We start from the raw sequence: 17,441 nt of genomic DNA, 5'->3' as shown, positions 1-17,441 counted from the left end.
GGATCATTCTGGCATAATCGCAATGGGGGAGGTCTTCTTTTGGATGTGGGAGTGGCCCCATGCAAATGAGTGTACCCTGTGCACCCACGCTATATTACAGATGTGGGCAAAGGAGCTGTTGGGAGACGCACTGATTGTGCACCACATAGAGGAGGCACGCAGTCTGGGCACCCCTAGAGAACCTCTTCAGGCCCTGAAGTGTCAGACCCAAAGACTGCATAGAAACGAAGTGGGGCTAAGTACCAAAGCAACAGAACGTTATAGCTATATTCTTTTTGTTGAATGCATATGGACACTTTAGCTACTCTGAACGATGTGTTCAGCCATGAATTATATGTGATTTGCATCCCTAATTCCATTTCCCATGTAGCTACATATGTGGGTTTATCTGTAGGTTGCTTAGCAGTCTATATACTACAGAACGGCTCCTCTTATACACCGTTAAGGCAAATTTAGTTGCTGTCAGGTCCCTGATGGCTTTCCTGTTTCTGTTTGTCTTACCCAGTGTGCCTGAGCACCTCTACAAGGGTAGTTACACAAGAGCTGTCACAATTGTTGACTTGATATTAACAATCTGGTTGCCTCTTGGCGGTTCCACCAATCCCTCAACCCGCTGTCCTGTTGACCTGGTGGAAAATCTGGGTTATAGAGAATTGGGGTAACGGGCTGACTATTTTCATTGTTGCAGCGTAATTGATAGTGCTTCAGGAGATACTCTCCCCGTTGTGCTTTAACTACATTCTACAAACACAGGTTACAAATATAATTTGCTTTTCTTGGCCAGTATTCAGTACAAATTTCCCTGTATTCTATATATTTTCTGAATTAATGTTAAGTTGAACCCCGAAAAACATGGTAATTTACAACTTAGGCTGAAAATTGCAAAAACATTTGAGCTTGCTACCTTCAATTACTGCTTCTTATTTCAGATTAGAAGAGCCCTGACATTGTTGCATGTTACCCAAGCAACGGCTGTTTTATTATGGTATAAAGACAAATTACTATATTCTTTGAGATGAGCCTGTCACCTTTTATCCCTCCCCCTAACCTTTCAGGACTGTTAATGAGCATATAGTAAGATATAGATGGGATATTCATTGAGTAGAGATACGATAAAATCACTTTTATTTTGTATCAACATGTCCCAAATGTTAAACGTCTGATTTATAAATACTCACTACATCATGTTTATTATTCTCTGAAAATGTTAACTTTGTCTAAAAACCTGGACTGCGGATGATATCAAAGGTAATGCAGAATGTGTTTCTTAAAGTGTCTACACTCTAGGAACTATGGTCAAATGGGCCTGTTTTGGTAACCTTTATTTTTTCAAATATGCTTTTTTTATCTGTGTAGGTTGCTGGTTTATGCCATAATAGCAATGTGTGGGAGGTAAATAAAGTGATCTACATCCCCGACTGGTTGGCAAAGATCAGTTCCTGCACTCTGGAGCCCCTGTTGTCATCTACTCAACCCACCACTGAGAGCCCCGAAGGAATGGGCGCAACGCTGGATATCCAGAGACAGCAGAGAATGGAATTGTTTGATCAGCAAGTCATGTTGTCGCAGTTTGCTCCAAGAGGACCACAACCACAGGTACCAAAAAATAATTCCTAAGCATTTACAAGTAACATAATATAAATAGCTCACCTGTGTTTGAATGAAATGTGCAACACCAAGGTCTTGACACATGTACGATTGGAAATTATTGGCTACATGTGCGAAGAATAGGAATAGAAACTTCCTAATTGTGAATGTTTGTGAATCACAATTAGGAAATCGCTATTCCTAATGTATGACACTCTTTTGAGTTTCATTAGCGATACGTAGTAGGTCGCAAATAGACCTAGCTCATGAATGTTAATGAGGTAGGTCCCAATTTGTGACCCACTACAATTCGCTGCCATCACAGGGATGGTGGCCTGCTGGGGCCAGCAGACCACCATATCTGTTGTTGCTTTTAAATAAATAATTTTTTTTTAAACACAAGCCCTTTTCCTTAAAGGAAGACTGGATGCGTTTAAAAAGCAAAAACTTCAACATTGAAGTTTCATTTTTAAGGAATAGGCAAAATATTTTACCATCCATTCTCAACGGGGAAGGGGTCCTTGGGGGATCCCTTCCCATTTGTAAATGGGTTACCACCAACTTTGAGTTGCCGGTAAAGTGCAAATGTTTTGCGACCCCATTTCAGTTGCAAAACATTCGGATATACCAAGATGAATCCTTATTTAGGAGGGACACCCTAAACACGCCCCCAAATACCGAATCACAAAAAACAAATTGTGATTTAGTAACAAGGTAATTAATCGCAGTTTGGGCTTTGTACATCCCAAAAAGTAGTTTTCCGGTCGCAAACGGGCTGATTCTCCAAATTGGCCCGCTTGCTACCAGAAAAATGCTTTGTACAAGTGGTCGTGTGTTCTCAGTGACTTAGGTGTGAAATTGCATGCTCTACAGGATTGATCATCTGGATGGTTTTGGGTATCAGTTAACGAGAAGCCACCAGCGGCATTTTTGCAGTGGGAACAGTGTAGTGTTAATCATTTGTAGGTCTCCTATAAAGTGTATTTGTCCATATAATTATCTGTTTCGGGTCCGTGCCAACAGGTCTTCCTTAACTGCCACATTCTGCTGTTTTCTGCCAATTGTGGCGACTCTCCACGATCCTTATGCTTGTCCTGTTTGGATGGAAGAGACAACTGCTCTACCTCCTTAGTATTCATTTGCTCAGTCCCTCGCTGTTGAGAAGTTCCCCACTTAATTGTTCTCCTGACACACTGCCCCTGGCAGTGAGCCATTTTTGTCTTGCTGCTAATTGTAGCTTCACTTTTGCATGACCGCTCGGCCTGCGGTGCCCTGATAATCACGCCATAACTGTGTACCAGATGCACCTGCTATCACTCCATTTGGTGCCAAGTCTGCAGTGGCTGGTACTTCACTCACCCCATTTGAATTCATATGAAAACTGGTTTACAAATATCTGACAGAATGGAGATTATAAAGTTTTTTCTCAGACTCTATTTTGTTATATCTTTTTCAGACTGCTCTGCGCTTTTTTCTGTTTTTCTTCTAGGCCCTTTTCGAATTTCTCTATCCTGATGATGAATCAGTTATTATTGTGGTTTGAAACACCTCAACATCAAACATACCAACTGTGTTGCATTTCTGGCTTGATTTGTGACTTTGTAATCATTAGCTGTACAACCATAGACGCTACAACTGTATTCATATATTTTCTTGGCCTTCTTCTCTTGGCATTTTTTATTATCTAATTGAAATGTGTGAATCACCTAAGTACTGAGCATGTTTGTTCACTTTGGTCAGTTTGAATTAAATTACCTTTTTGTCATAATATGTTTTGTTTTTGTATTCATGATTTTCTGTATTATTTATATTGAGACATTTCATGCCTGTATTTCACTTTGTCTGGACTTATTTCTCAGGAACCTTTTTTCTAATCAGTCTGAACGCCTGAATAGCGCTGTTGTTGCTGCATGCGTTCACATGGGGGTCTCCAAATCCAAAAAGTGTAGGAGACATCCCTCTTTCAAATCAAATGATGAGGCAAGGGCCATAAGGATCACCTTTTGACTGCAGCGAAGATGAGATCTTACTTTAGGAAAAGACTCTGGGGAAGTCGAAACAGCAAATCCACTGGAAGGAAACTTGGATTAGAAGTCCAAACTCTCTTGGGTGTCTTGCCAAGGTGACGGATAGCAAAATTGAAGTTTTGAAAGAAACTAACTTCTTTGACACCTCCTACAATGTTTTGAAAGTGTATCCCTGTAGAGGTCCAAGAAATAAAGCCAACTTTTATGCGGAAGAAGTTGCTGACCCGGAAAGTGGATAAGACCAAACATCTTTGGAGATGGGTTGCACATGGATCAATCATTGAAGCCCCATTCATCCAATGCTTTTTAAAAGCTCGGTTGCAAGTTTTTATTCAACCAAGCTCTTGTGACCTATAACCGGGATTGCTGCATTTTCTATTTGCTGGCATTCCGAGGCCGGACCACAGGTCCCAGACTCTCTTGCGGCTTGCAGTAGTCCACGTCAGCTGCAGTGCCAGGAGGCGCAATAAATACCATCAAGGGCTCCCGCAGCGCGAGACACCTGTACCTTCTGCTGTACTTTCTTTCTGCTGGGGGACCGGGGCCAGGAGGCCAGGCCACAGGTCCGAGACTCTCTCGCTGCTTGCCGCAGTCCACGTCAGCCGCAGCGCCAGGAGGCGCTTTAAATACCATCAAGGGCTTCCTCAGCCCTGAACACGCGCGGGCGTCGCTGGACGAAGCCTGGGCCAAGGGCGGGCCTGTCAAAGCCCGGAAGAGGCTAAGCTGGGCCACCCCCCACAGGCCTGTTGCAGAACTGTACTGTCTCGTGTAAGCAAACATTCTCTTCCAGGGGATCCTCATCAATAGTCATAAGCACTAGAATATTCCCATGCGCGGGACCCCGGAAACACAATCATATATGTGCCCCACATATATGTATCTCCATATATATATATATATATATATATATATATATATATATATATATATATATATATATATACATATATATATATATATACATATATATATATATAATTAAAAAACAAATGCAGCCTTGCACACACTAGAGCTGAATAATGCTGTAAGGACTCCTCATTATATCATAAAAAATACATTAGAAACAGGGAAAACAACAGCAGAACATGTTTTAAAACTGTTTTAGTGCTTAGCAGTCAGCACAAACTCCCACATAAGACTAAAAGCATATACAGCTCCCAGGCTGCATTGCAGAAACATAGCCTAAAAAGGCTGAAAAGCTAACTCATAGCAACATAGAGACACACTGGCACCGTGCCCTTAAGGCAGTCATGACCCCCAGCTTCCCATCATGCCTCAGGGGTGACAGTTAGGTCAGTTGTTCTTTCCAGCTCCTTCAGGAAGGACCCTGGTTACACAGCTACACTTCTTTCTGATTTTAGTCCGAAATAATCTTCACTCTTTTGGAAATTTTTGACTTACTTCAACGTCTTTCACCTTTTGAAGTAAGGTTCTGTCTTTTTTGACAGTTTTGGGCATTTTTTCCTCTCAAAATACACTCCCAAAAGACTGCTGAGATCTGCTAACACTTGCCTCCTACCTGTACCTCGCACTAGAACGGCAACTTGGGGAGACAGACGCTTTTTAGTGGCTGCACCAAAACTTTGGAACCTTCTTCCACTAAATATCAAAAACGCCCCCAACCTGATGAGCTTCCGGAGGCTCGTAAAGACATGGCTGTTTGATCAGTGAACTCTATTATTGCGGTCCTGCTAGTTCACACATGCGCCGAGACACCCCAGGGTAATTGTTTGCGCAATAAAAATCTCAAAAATGAAATAAATAAATAAAATGACATCTCTTTTTGACCCCTGCCCTTCTTGTGGAAAAAAGAAGGCCATGTCAGACTCTCATGACGTCTGTATTCTTTGTTTGCCTAAGGAACATGTCCCGAAGACGTCCTCATTGCCAGACCCTGTCCAAAAGGACTTTAAAGGACATAGAAAGGATACGTCTTTATGGGCTGGCAGAAAAGTCTTCCAGAGGCAGGTCACCGGTGAGGAAGGGCTCCAAGAGGGCGAGATCTCCATCCAGAAGCAAGGGCCCTCGCTCTTCTGCTTCAGCGTCGGGCTCGGTGCTGAAAAATCTACCACCGGTGGGTCATTTGTCCAAGAAAAGACCATCGACGGCGGGCTCGCTGTCGAGAAGACATTGTCATTCAGGTACGTCGTCGATGAATCGTGATCCTCCGCCGTCGTCAACCCGGCGACGATCGGCGTCGAGGAGCAGAAGCCCTGCACCATCGTCAACTCGGTGACGATCGGCATCGAGGAGTAACAGCCCTCCACCATCGTCAACCCGACGACGATCGGCGTTGAGGAGCAAAAGTCCCCCCGCCGTCGTGTGCTCGGCGTCGAGGGCAGGTACCCCTCCGTCGTCGTCAGTCCTTCGATGTCGAGGGGCAGGAGTCCTCCGCCGTCGTCAACCCGGCGACGATCAGCGTCGAGAATCGGAACCCCTCCGCCGTCGTCTCGACGACGATCAGCGTCAAGGATTAACAGCCCTCCGCTGTCGTCTCAGCGACGATCGACGTCGAGGAAGAAGAGCCGTCCGCCATCGTCAACACGGCGACGATCGGCGTCAAAAAGCAGAGGCCCTTCATCTTCATCTGCACAACGACGTTCGGCGTCGAGGAGCAGAACCCCTCCGCCGTCGATGGCTCATCGACGTTGAGACAAAGGGATGTTCAGCAACGTCTGCAAGGGACTCGACATTGAGGAACAAAAACGTCGTTGAGACCCGTTCCAACAACAGACCGGACATCGACGTCGAGAAGGAGGTCCATATCTGAGTCGAGAGGAGCACGCCCAACGTCAAGACCCAATTCAGTGAGGTCTGGAGAAGGATCGGTGGTTCTAGTGACAGAATTAGCATCACGCCACTCTTCCTCTCATTCATCAAGACCTCCTTCAACGAGGCATTCACCATCTGCTTCCCCAGAAAGGCGCTCAGGCAGACCAAGTCATAGGTCTCCTTCACAGCACAGGGAGGCTTCCCCTGCTGTGCACTTGTCCCCGAGATGGCTCCTTCCCCTGCATCACTGGAGTAAAGATACTGGAGCATCATAGCAGATGCAAGAATACGCCAGTCCTCTACATAGATCACCTCTGCAGAGATTGTTGCAGGAAGTGGATAGATCGCATTCGCCCAGACGTGAAAAGCAAACGGGCAGATCACGGGAGTGTAGGCATAGTTCCCATTGCAAAAGAAGAATGTCACCTACGTGGTCTTCCTCTTCCACTCGATCCACAAAGCGGGACTATTCTCCCACTCTATTGGACAGCCCTTTGTCGAGAGTGTCACAGATAGATGACATTAACACTTATCATGATGTGCTTCAGAGAGGGGCTCAGAAGCTGAACATTGATATGTCTACTCCTCAGGTGGCAACAACAGTTATCTTTGAGAGCAGCTTCTCGTCCGTTGCTTCCCCTGGTTGCTAGTCTTCTGGAGCCCATGATGGACAATTTCCTCACTCCAGCTGCGATTAAGGCTGCACCGGCTAGGATTCAAAAGAAATACAAGCCGGCCACAACAGACCCTGTGTTCTTGAAGACAGATCCACCTACGGACTCTGTTATAATTGCGGCAGCGAGGAAAACTCATGCGGTGACTGCGTCCCGCCTGATAAAGAAAGTAGGTCTCAGGACTCTTAGGGACGTAAGGTTTGAGGGTCTGCAGCATCATCGCTCAAGGTCTCCAGTGCAGCAACCTTATTAGGTCGCTATGACAGGGCCTTATGGGACTCCTAGGACCGCTTCAAAGAGAATTTGCCAAAAGAGGATCAAAAGGACTTTGAGGAGGTCATCAAGGAAGGGTCGCTTGTTGCCAACCAAATGATCAGCACGGCAGCGGATGGTGCTACACTGTTGGCGCACTCATATGCCCATGGGATTTGCGCCAGGAGATCCTTCTGGTTGAGACTGACAGCACTCAAGCCAGATGCTCAGCAGAGGATCTTGAATCTCCCTTTTTCCAGCTCCTCCCTGTTTGGCACCCATACAGATGAGGAAATGGGTAGGATGAAGGCAGAGCTCGATACCCTCAAAGCCGTTGGATTGGAGAAGAAGAAGGAATTTAAGCAACGGTACAGATCCAACCAACGCAAGGGCTACCAACAGAGGGTTCAAACCCTTCAATGGTCCCAGAGCAAAGGCCAAGGCAAGTCGCAGTGTCAAGGCCGTAAATCCAACATAGGTAGAGGAGGTCACCAGCTGCAGTCCTCTAACACAGCCAGGTTGGCAGGGAAGCAATGAGCAGGAGCTTCCTCTAGCCCTGTTGCCCACTCCAGTGGGAGGAAGTGCTTCACATCATCTGGAAGAGTGGTGCAGCATAACAAAAGATCGTTGGGTGCTCAGTATACTGCGCAATGGATACGCACTACGTTTTCTTGTGCTTCCAAAGGACATTCCTCCCAAAAGATCTCCTCCTCACCAGTTAAAGTTGCTTCGGCATAAGTGATAACCCTTCTTCGAAAAAAGGCCATAGAAGAGGTTCCTTCCACGCAGCAAGGTAAGGGAGTTTACTCCAGGTACTTTCTTGTGCCCAAAAGAGATCAGGAGCACAAGTTCAGATCTATCCTGGACCTTCACTTGCTGAACAAAGTCATTGTGAAGGAGAAGGTTTGCATGTTGGCCCTTCATCAAAAATGTCCATATCTACAAGCAGGAGATTGGATGTGTTTGGTGGACCTCCAAGATGCGTACTTCCATATACCCATCATTCCATGTCATCGCAAACACCTTCGATTCGTGGTCGGCGACGAGCACTATCAGTACCAAGATCTTACTCTTTGGACTGAAATCTGCCCCACAAGTCTTTACCAAGTGCATGGCAGTGGTGGCGGCCGCCCTGCACAGAAAAGGTCTGTTTGTCTACCCTTACTTAGACAATTGGTTCCTCAAAGGGCCATCTCCTCAAAAAGTAAGGAACGATTTCCAGGTCTGTCTAAATCTGCTCCACAGACTGGGTCTTCATGTGAACATGGAGAAGTCAGTCCAACAGCCCACCCAGAACAATCCATTATTTGGGATCGACTCTGGATTCAAACAAAGGAAGAGCGTTTCCTTCGGAGGAGAGACTTTCTTCAATGCAGCAGAAGTGTAAGGCGCTGCTTCAGACAGATCGCCCAGCAGTCGGACAGGTGGCACCTCTGCTGGGGTCAATGGTCTCCTGCATATTTCTCATTCCCAATGCTAGGCTGAGAATGAGAAATTTGCAGCAAGATCTAGAAGACAAGTGGGACCAAGCAATGGGTCGCTGGGAGGATCGGATTGTGCTCTCCCAAGCAGCAAAATCATCCATCAGGTGGTGAACTCGACCGCAGATCCTGTTGGTGGGAGTCCCTTTCCATCAACCAGTTCCAGTGCAATCGTTGATAACAGATGCATCTCTGCAAAGATGGGGGCACACATGGGGTGACTTCAAATGCAGGGCCGGTGGTCCACAAAAGAGCAGTCCTACCACATAAACATGTTGGAGCTACTAGCAGTCCATCTTGCTCTGAAAGCTTTTTGGCCGTCAATCACGTCCAACTTGATCCTGATCCAAACAGACAACACGACCACCATGTATTATCTAAACAAACAGGGTGGTACTCACTCTCGCCCTGTCTCCCTGGATTCTGGCTTGGAACTTCTCCATAGTGGCAGTGCACCTTCCGGGAGAGCAGAATGTTCGAGCAGACACGCTCAGTCAGCACTTCGAAGATCAGCCAAACTGGGTGCTGCACGACGAGGTGGTGGCAGATATTTTCCTACAGGGGGGGTCGTCCGTCAATAGATTTGTTTGCAGATGACAAAAACAAAAAATGTCACGCCTTCGCATCCAGATTCCACCGTCCAGGGACAAGGGGGAATGCGCTTTTGATGGATTGGTCAGAGGCATTTGCATACGCCTTTCCTTCTCTACCTCTAATCCCGAAGGTGGTGTCTAAGCTCATCAGATCCAACATGAAGATTATTCTGATAGCTCCAGACTGGCCACGTCAGTGGTGGTACCCGGACCTTCTGCAATCTTACAGAGCGGACCTGCTGACCAAGATGGACAGTAGGATTCTCCATCCCAGCCTTCCTTTTCTGAACTTGGCAGCATGGCTCCTGAGGTCCTACAATACAGACACTTGAATCTGCCGCAAGACTGCATGCATATTATGAATGAGGCTAAGAGGCCTTCCACAAGAGCGTTGTACGCTTTTAAGTGGAAGAGATTCTACCTATGGTGTGTTGAAAATAATTTTGACCCTACAAAGGGGCAGGATGAAGTCATTCTTCCTTACCCACTTTATTAAGCTAAAGCGGGTTTGAAATATGCCTCGATCAGGGTTCATTTGTCAGCCATCACAGCATACAGAAAATCACCCAACCAACCTTCTTTTTTCCAATTGCAGAAGGTTAAGGATTTCCTACAGGGGTTGAAGAAAGTGTATCCCCCGGTTCGAACTCCTTCTCCTCCTTGGGAATTGAATCTGGTGCTGTCTAGATTGATGGGTCCTCCTTTTGAGCCCGTTCATAAAGCCACATTGCAGCACCTGACGTGGAAGACCGCTTTTCTGGTAACGATAACATCAGAGCGCTGAGTAAGTGAAATCCAGGCGCTGTGTGCAAAAGAACCATATACTGTGTTTCACCACATCAGGGCAGTGTTATGGGCTCACCCTGCTTTTTTGCCAAAGGTTATTTCTGATTTTCATATTGACCAGTCAATCTCCCTATCGTCCTTTTTTCCCAATCCCGCAACTCCTGCGGAGAGGTCGCTCCACTCCTTGGACCTTAAAAGAGTGCTCAAATTCTATTTGGAGGGTACAAAGGGCATAAGGAAATCAGATCAATTGTTTCAGAATTATGGTGCCATGAGAACAGGGTTCCCAGCCTCCAAAAGATCCATTTCAAGATGGATAGTGTCCTGTATCAAATTGGCCTACCATTTGGCACATAAACCCCTTTTGTTGTCTCCTAAAGCACATTCCACTAGTGGAAAGGCGGCCATAGTAGCTTTCTTGCATGATGTTCCAATCTCAGAAATTTGCAAGGCAGCAACCTGGAGATCGGTTCACATTTTCACAAGGCATTATTGTCTAGAATCCGATTCCAGGGGGAATACTCAAGTGGGCCAGGCCTCCTTGTGGAATCTATTAGGATAGTAATATATCTATCCAGGCTTAGTTATCTGAGCTGGTTGGTTAATTTACCGTTCTATTTCCTTTGCCCGCAGGGGGATGAGGTGAGGCTCGCTATTCTATTCTAGTGCTTATGACTATTGATGAGGATCCCCTAGAAGAGAAGGATTAGTTACTTACCTGTAATCCTAGTTCTCTTCCAGGTGTATTCTCATCAAAGTCATAAGCAACCCTCCCGCCTCCCCGGGCAAAGGATCATTGTAATTAAAAAAAAAAGGTAATGTCAACTCTTTGTGTTATGGCTCTTGAGTCACCACAAAGAACAACTGACCTAACTGTCACCCCTGAGGCATAATGGGAAGCTGGAGGTCAGGACTGCCTTAAAGGCACGGTGCCAATTTATCTCTATGTTGCTATGAGTTCGCTTTTCAGCCTTTTTAGGCTATGTTTCTGCAATGCAGCCTGGGAGCTGTATATGCTTTCAGTCCTATGTGAGAGTTTGTCGTGACTGCTAAGCCTTAAAACAGTGTTAAAACATATACTGCTGTTGTTTTTCCCTGTTTCTAATGTATTCTTTTATGATATAATGGGGAGTCCTTACAGCATTTGATATATATATATATATATATATATATATATTTTTTTTTTTTTTAATTCACCAAATGCCCTTGAGCTCCGGGAGGGCACACCAGCAATCCCTCAGTTCATTTTGACACCTCGAGGCTGCCTGCCGATATTTGCATCCATTTCATGCATCCTTCCTCTCAAGCCGACGCGTTTTCGAGGCCAACGCCTCTTCTTCCTGGGCAGTTCACACAGTGACAACGAAGGCTCCCCAGTGTTAGGTTTCCAATGTAGGTTTTATTAGAAACGCCGCCCCTCAGTGGGCGTGGCGCACAAATTAAGCCATAATTGAACTGTTGGTGAATTAGTGGATGTGTATATAAATGGTGGAATTACTGAATTGGTTGTTGTAACTGGTATGGGTATCTCCTTTTTTTTGAAAATTTTAGTTTCTATTTTTGAATATGTGTTTCAAGGGTTACAGTGAAAGGAGGTCTGTCACTCTGTCACAAGGATGGTGTCATCAGTGATGTCATGAGTGATGTCACTGACCATGTCATGAGTGATGTAATATGTGACGTCATCAGCAGTGCATTACACGCGCAAGTTATAGTGAGTCCAACTAACTATAACGTGGAATTTCAATGGTTTTATGCCAGTAAAATTTCCAGCTAACTATAACTGGTGTGAAACCTATGGTTTTTTCAGTGAATATAATAGGTTTTTTAAATGCTATTTCCTAACTATAACTGGTGTGAACCTATGGTTTTTTTTCAGTGAAAATATATATATATATATATATATATATATATATAGCACATATATGATTGTGTTTCCGGGGTCCCGCGCATTGCCGGGAATATTCTAGTGATTATGACTTTCATGAGATTACCTCTGGAGGAGAACTAGGATTACAGGTAAATACTTAATCCTCACGGAATAAGGTACTGTTTTTAATTCTGTCCCAGATATTTCATCATTTTTTTTGCCTTGAGAGTTGTGGCTAGCCGTGCTTATCTGGCTTAGTTTCTGCCTGCCTATTTGTTCCTGCTTTTATTGGTCCACGTTATTCCAACCAGGCTTGTAGTATGGGCAAGAGAAAGGGTGCCTCAAGCATCTCCTGCACGTTACTCTCCCCCTCCCCACCTGCTCGACTATCAACAATTACCTAACTCAGGCTGTTGACATGGTTACTAATGAAATTTGGCTGTTGGAATGTCACCTCTCACTGACAACCGAAGAGATCACTCATATACCTATTGATCAAAGCTCCTGTGAGCTGTTACCAACGCAGAGTGTATTATTAGAAACAAGCCCAACTGCAGCATCAATGGGCCATGTTTGCTCCGTGGAGCTAGGTCAAAATTTGGGTGACCGTCTAGATTGCGTGGGTGCTGGGTTCCTTACACCAGGAGGGGGAACTGGGCCTTGGCCAACCAGCACGGAGGGTGGCGACCAGTTTTGTGATTCTGAGGGGGAAAGTGGCCCAAAAGCCAAGCGCAGGTGGAAACCTGCCAAATCAAGTAAGTCTAGAAACTCTGCTACAACTAGCGAAATGTCCTCGCTCCATAAGGCTGGTAATTAAGATCTGATTGGGGGTCCAGCAGTGGTAAATGAAAACACCTGGTGTATAGGTGATCTTTTGGACTCCAAGTTTCGCCCTATCCTCGAACGTTTAGCAATAATTGAATCCAAACTGGCAAAGCCCTTGGATTCCAGGACTTCCATTTGTACTCAGTATTTGACCTGTGATATTCCCCCTACTATACCTGTCCAGAGCATGGTCTTACTTTATCCACATGACAATGTAACAGCAAACCTACCTGCAAAACAACCAGTAGCTCGTGCCCCAAATCAGGACTCTTTACCTGTGATAGATCTTCCCCCAGCATCTGCCCCTTACGTCGTTGCCCTGTCTAATCTCCCGAGGCTCACCAAAGACCATATGGAATCCACCAGTGGCCTAATGAATAAATCTATCCATTGATTGAATAACAACGTTGCTGACAATTGGGACATATAAAAAGAGATCTTGATGGCAAGATGGGTGGGGGCATTGGTGGTGGGGATATGGGCTCAGTAGGGATATTATTGTGGGCAACATCCGTATCCAAAGGTTGTTCAGGAAATACTGCATAAAGCAAGTATGGGATTGGTTAAAACCAGCTCTATTAAGATAGTCCCACTTGGCTTTTTTCATCAATGCCTTGTAAATCGATCTTATACTCCTGGTAGTCTTATGCCTGTATGACTGTGTTGGCCAGACTCCCCCTCAAGTGTCACTCCCTTTGAACAATAGATTTTCTACACTGGCCTGGCTGGAAGATATTGATTGATGGTTTAGAGAGGAGGTTGTTTGCTCCGGTTCCCAGGAGGTGGGCAGAGTATTTTATAGTCCCACTTTTGTTGCCCTCCATTCCTCTACAGGATCCTCTGCCCATGGTTCTGATTTTACTAGAGAAGGGTGGGACCCCCTACAATTTCAGTTCTGTTGCCCAAACAAATATTATCCTCCCCCAGAACCACTTATGTGTAGGACCCTGTGTTCAGAATATTGAAGAAGACCGGTCAGTTTAACCTCTGCTGTCACTTGTCCATCACTCCTACACAGAACCCTCCCCCCTTAGGGGCCAGTGTGAGCATACGTTTGGATGAAGGTCCAATAGATAAGGCTTGCTTCAACTTTTTAAGCTGGAACATAGCGGGCTAGCCTCAAAAACTTTGATAGATGGATGGCGATCCTTCATCATGAATTATGATATAGTATTCATGCAAGAAACATGGTAGACTAATGACATTGCATTTGATGGGTTTACGTGCCTAAGCTTGCCCGCTACCCCATCTTCATCGGGCAGAGCCAAAGGGGGTTTGTCGGCTTGGTTTAAAGTGGATACTGCTGGTTCGATTGTACAGCTATTTCCGGAACAGGGGGAGGCGCAGGCTTTCTGCCTCACTTGGAAAGACACCCATAAGATATATTTGGTAAACTTTTATATTAACTTCTCGTCTAAGGGTGACTTTCAAGGTCTGTTTGTGTTAATTGATATGCTTGTGGCGAGAGAGGCTCGAGTGGAATGCCCCCTTAAGCTGTTGGTGGTAGGGGACTTTAACACAAAATTGGGGCACCCTCCGCCCCTTCCTCCAACTACATTTGATCCATTTTCTCATGAGTCAGATTATAATGTGATGGATGCTAGGGGGCGGGTTCTATTCTCCCATCTGGCAGAACGGGGCATGGTCAATAAGGTTCCTAAATCTACTGATCAATACATTCCAACCTTCTTAGGGCGAGGTGCAGGAAGCACTATTGACTATATTTTGCACCACTTTGAGCAACTCTCCACTTATTAAGGATTGTGAGGCCCTCATTCAGTCCTATAGTGACCACAATCCTATTTCTGCAAAGATAGTACTACCACATATGCTACAAAAGCTCAAGCCTCCGCCTTCCCAGGTTTTATCTACTAAGGACGCAGGACGTAAGGTGGTATGGCGAACTGCGAACATGAACAGCATAATGTCCCAGGTGTTATCCAATAGTTCTGCCCTGGTGCATTGCTGTAATTGCATACCCTGTGTTCCGGCATGTATCCTATCTGATTTCGCAATTCTCCTAGATAAGATCAGAATTCTGCCTTCTAGACCCAGTATCCAATTGCGTCATCATGCACAATCATGGTTTGATCATGCCTATAGAGAAGCCAATAACACCCTACATAGGGCCTTAAAGCAAAACCCTAGAAAACAGATAGCAATTAAGGAAAGTAGGAAGTTATATAAGCATGTCATTAAAGTAAGAAAGTCGGCCCTGAAGGAGGAGAAGTGGGATTCCATAGTGGGCGCATGCCATTCTAAAGACCCACAAGCCTTCTGGAAAGCAGTACGGTTTGTTTTATCCCCCACCTTACCAGCTGATATAGGGCCAGATGCATCAAGCATCCATTTTGCGAGTCCTTATTAGCGAAAATTAAGGAATCGCTAATAAGGAATAGCAAAATGGAATGCATCAAGCAATCACTATAAAAATAGCGATTCCTTAGAATTCCTTAATTGCGACTCGCAAATTGCGAGTCGCAATTAATGAATACCTCCCCATTAATTCCTATGGGCCTAGAGGCCCATAGGAATGAATGGGAAGACAATCTCAATTTGCGAATCGCAATTAGCGATTCGCAAATTGAGATTGCGAGTTCAAGGGTGCAGGGGTGTCCAAAGGACACCCTGTTACACCCCTGAATGTGATCTGTGCACATATGTTGTGCGCACACATGCCCTAAGGGCATGTGTGTGCGCAACATGAAACTTTGAAAAATGCACAAAAGTGCATTTTTCAAAGTTTTTGCAAATTACCATGAAGTTGTATTTCGTGGTAATTTGCGTGCCCTATTAGCGAATTCGCTATTTTTGATACTTTAATGCATTGCATTTAAGGAATCTCAATTTGAGATCTCTTAAATGCAAACAATCGCAATTTAGCGAATTCTCTATTTGCGATTTTTGCTTTTGGGATGATGCATCCTAAATGCAAAAATTGCACTCGCAAAGGGCCAGATTCTGAGAATCTGGCCCTTTTGCGAGCGCATTTCGCTTGATGCATCTGTCCCAAAGTAACTGGCCATATTTCGGCAGAGACATGGGTGACGCATTAAGCTGGTTTGTACTCCTCTCGTCTTAGGGTTGTTGTCGCCTCAGCACAGTTGAATACAGTGTGCCCAAATCTTGTTTTTAAAGAAGAGGAGGTCTTAAAAGCAATTGTTAACAGCAAAGGCAAGGAGGCTCCGGGGCCAGATGGCATTCCACTAGATTTATTCAAGGAAGATCCAGTGTTCTGGACCCCGGTGCTTACTTCAGTTTTTAATTCTGTTTGCATTGAGGGAGTGCCAAGGTCAGCGTGTTCATCTGTTTTAGTGCCTGTATTCAAAAAAGTAAATGTGCACAATCCTAAATGCTACCGCCAGATATCCCTTCTGGATTCCTCTGTCAAAATAATTGGGAGAGTTGTGTCAGACTGCTTACTGGACTGGGTTAATGCCAATCACATTCTGGCCACCAGTCAGTATGAGTTCAGAAAAGGGCTTGGCACAATCGAACAGTGCCTCAATCTCCACCCTATTTTGGCAAAATATAAACATGCGAAGGGCGCTTCCACTCACTTGGCATTTATGGACCTGACAAGTGCATTTGATTATGTTTCCCTCTCTCAGTTGTGGGATTTCCTAGTAAATATGTCTGTTGATACGGGTCTGGTCTCCTTCTTAAGGCTTCTCCATTATGATCTTTCTGCTTCAGTCAGGTTTGGTGGTGCTGGAGAATGTAGAGAGCCTTTGAGCATCAAGCATCAAGCGTGGGGTGCACCAAGGCTATGTCCTTGCCCCAGTCCTATTTCTTCTTCTTTATCGCAACTACCTGGAGAACACCTTAGTTTCGGTTGGGCCTGATGTTCCTTAAGTAGAGAATAAGGCCGTGCCCACATTACTATATGCTGACGATGCAGTCGTTCTGGCAAGGACTGCGAACGGTCTTAAAAAACGTATCATTAGTTTCATGAAGGACCTGGGCCTGGAGACAAACTATAAGAAACCCTAAAAATACTAAAACCCGTAGTCTGAACATAGAGGACAAACTTCTGGAGAGGGTTACTTCCTTACCTAACCTAGGTTTGGAGTTTGATAAATGTTGTACGTGGCTCACTTGTATAAAAAACAGAATAACTTGATACACACGAGCCGTAGGGACCACTTTCTCACTTGCGTCCATAGGTAAAAAGCCCATTGCTCCAATATTAGAGATCTATAATCGTAAATGCGTACCGATCCTAACATATGAAATGGGTATCTGGGGCTGTAGGAATGTACTTGCTATGCAGACTGAGGAGAACAGATTTTGTGGTAGAGTCCAAGGGGTTCCACCCTCATCTCTGCATTTTTCCCTCCACTTGGCGCTAGGTCTTGATTATGTCCAAGACACTATAAATGCAGTCCCCTTAACCACCTGGTGTTCAATCTGGTCCAACGAAGAAGCTGATTTTAACCAGGCTGTTATTAGAGACTGCTTGAGTTGTGCCCATGGGCTTTCCATCCCTTGGCTCCAATACATTAAAATCTGCTTCACGGCACTTGATTGTGCTGGCTGTTTGAGCACCCAGAGTTAATTAGCAAAGGGGACCG

General features: G+C 45.1%; 1 protein-coding gene across 1 annotated transcript in view; it reads left to right on the top strand.

Annotated features, from left to right (window-relative positions):
- The window catches only part of UBAC2 (UBA domain containing 2), an 873,507-nt gene that overhangs the window by 593,124 nt on the left and 262,942 nt on the right, over window positions 1-17,441 (top strand). Inside the window, exon 7 of the mRNA XM_086934381.1 lies at window positions 1,357-1,596. Coding sequence (XP_086790507.1) covers window positions 1,357-1,596 — 240 coding nt within the window. The remainder of the gene's footprint in view (window positions 1-1,356; window positions 1,597-17,441) is intronic.

This window comes from Lissotriton vulgaris, chromosome 8 (genome assembly GCF_964263255.1).
Source record: "Lissotriton vulgaris chromosome 8, aLisVul1.2, whole genome shotgun sequence".
NCBI classification, from domain to species: domain Eukaryota; kingdom Metazoa; phylum Chordata; class Amphibia; order Caudata; family Salamandridae; genus Lissotriton; species Lissotriton vulgaris.
This window is presented reverse-complemented; position numbering and strand designations above follow the sequence as displayed.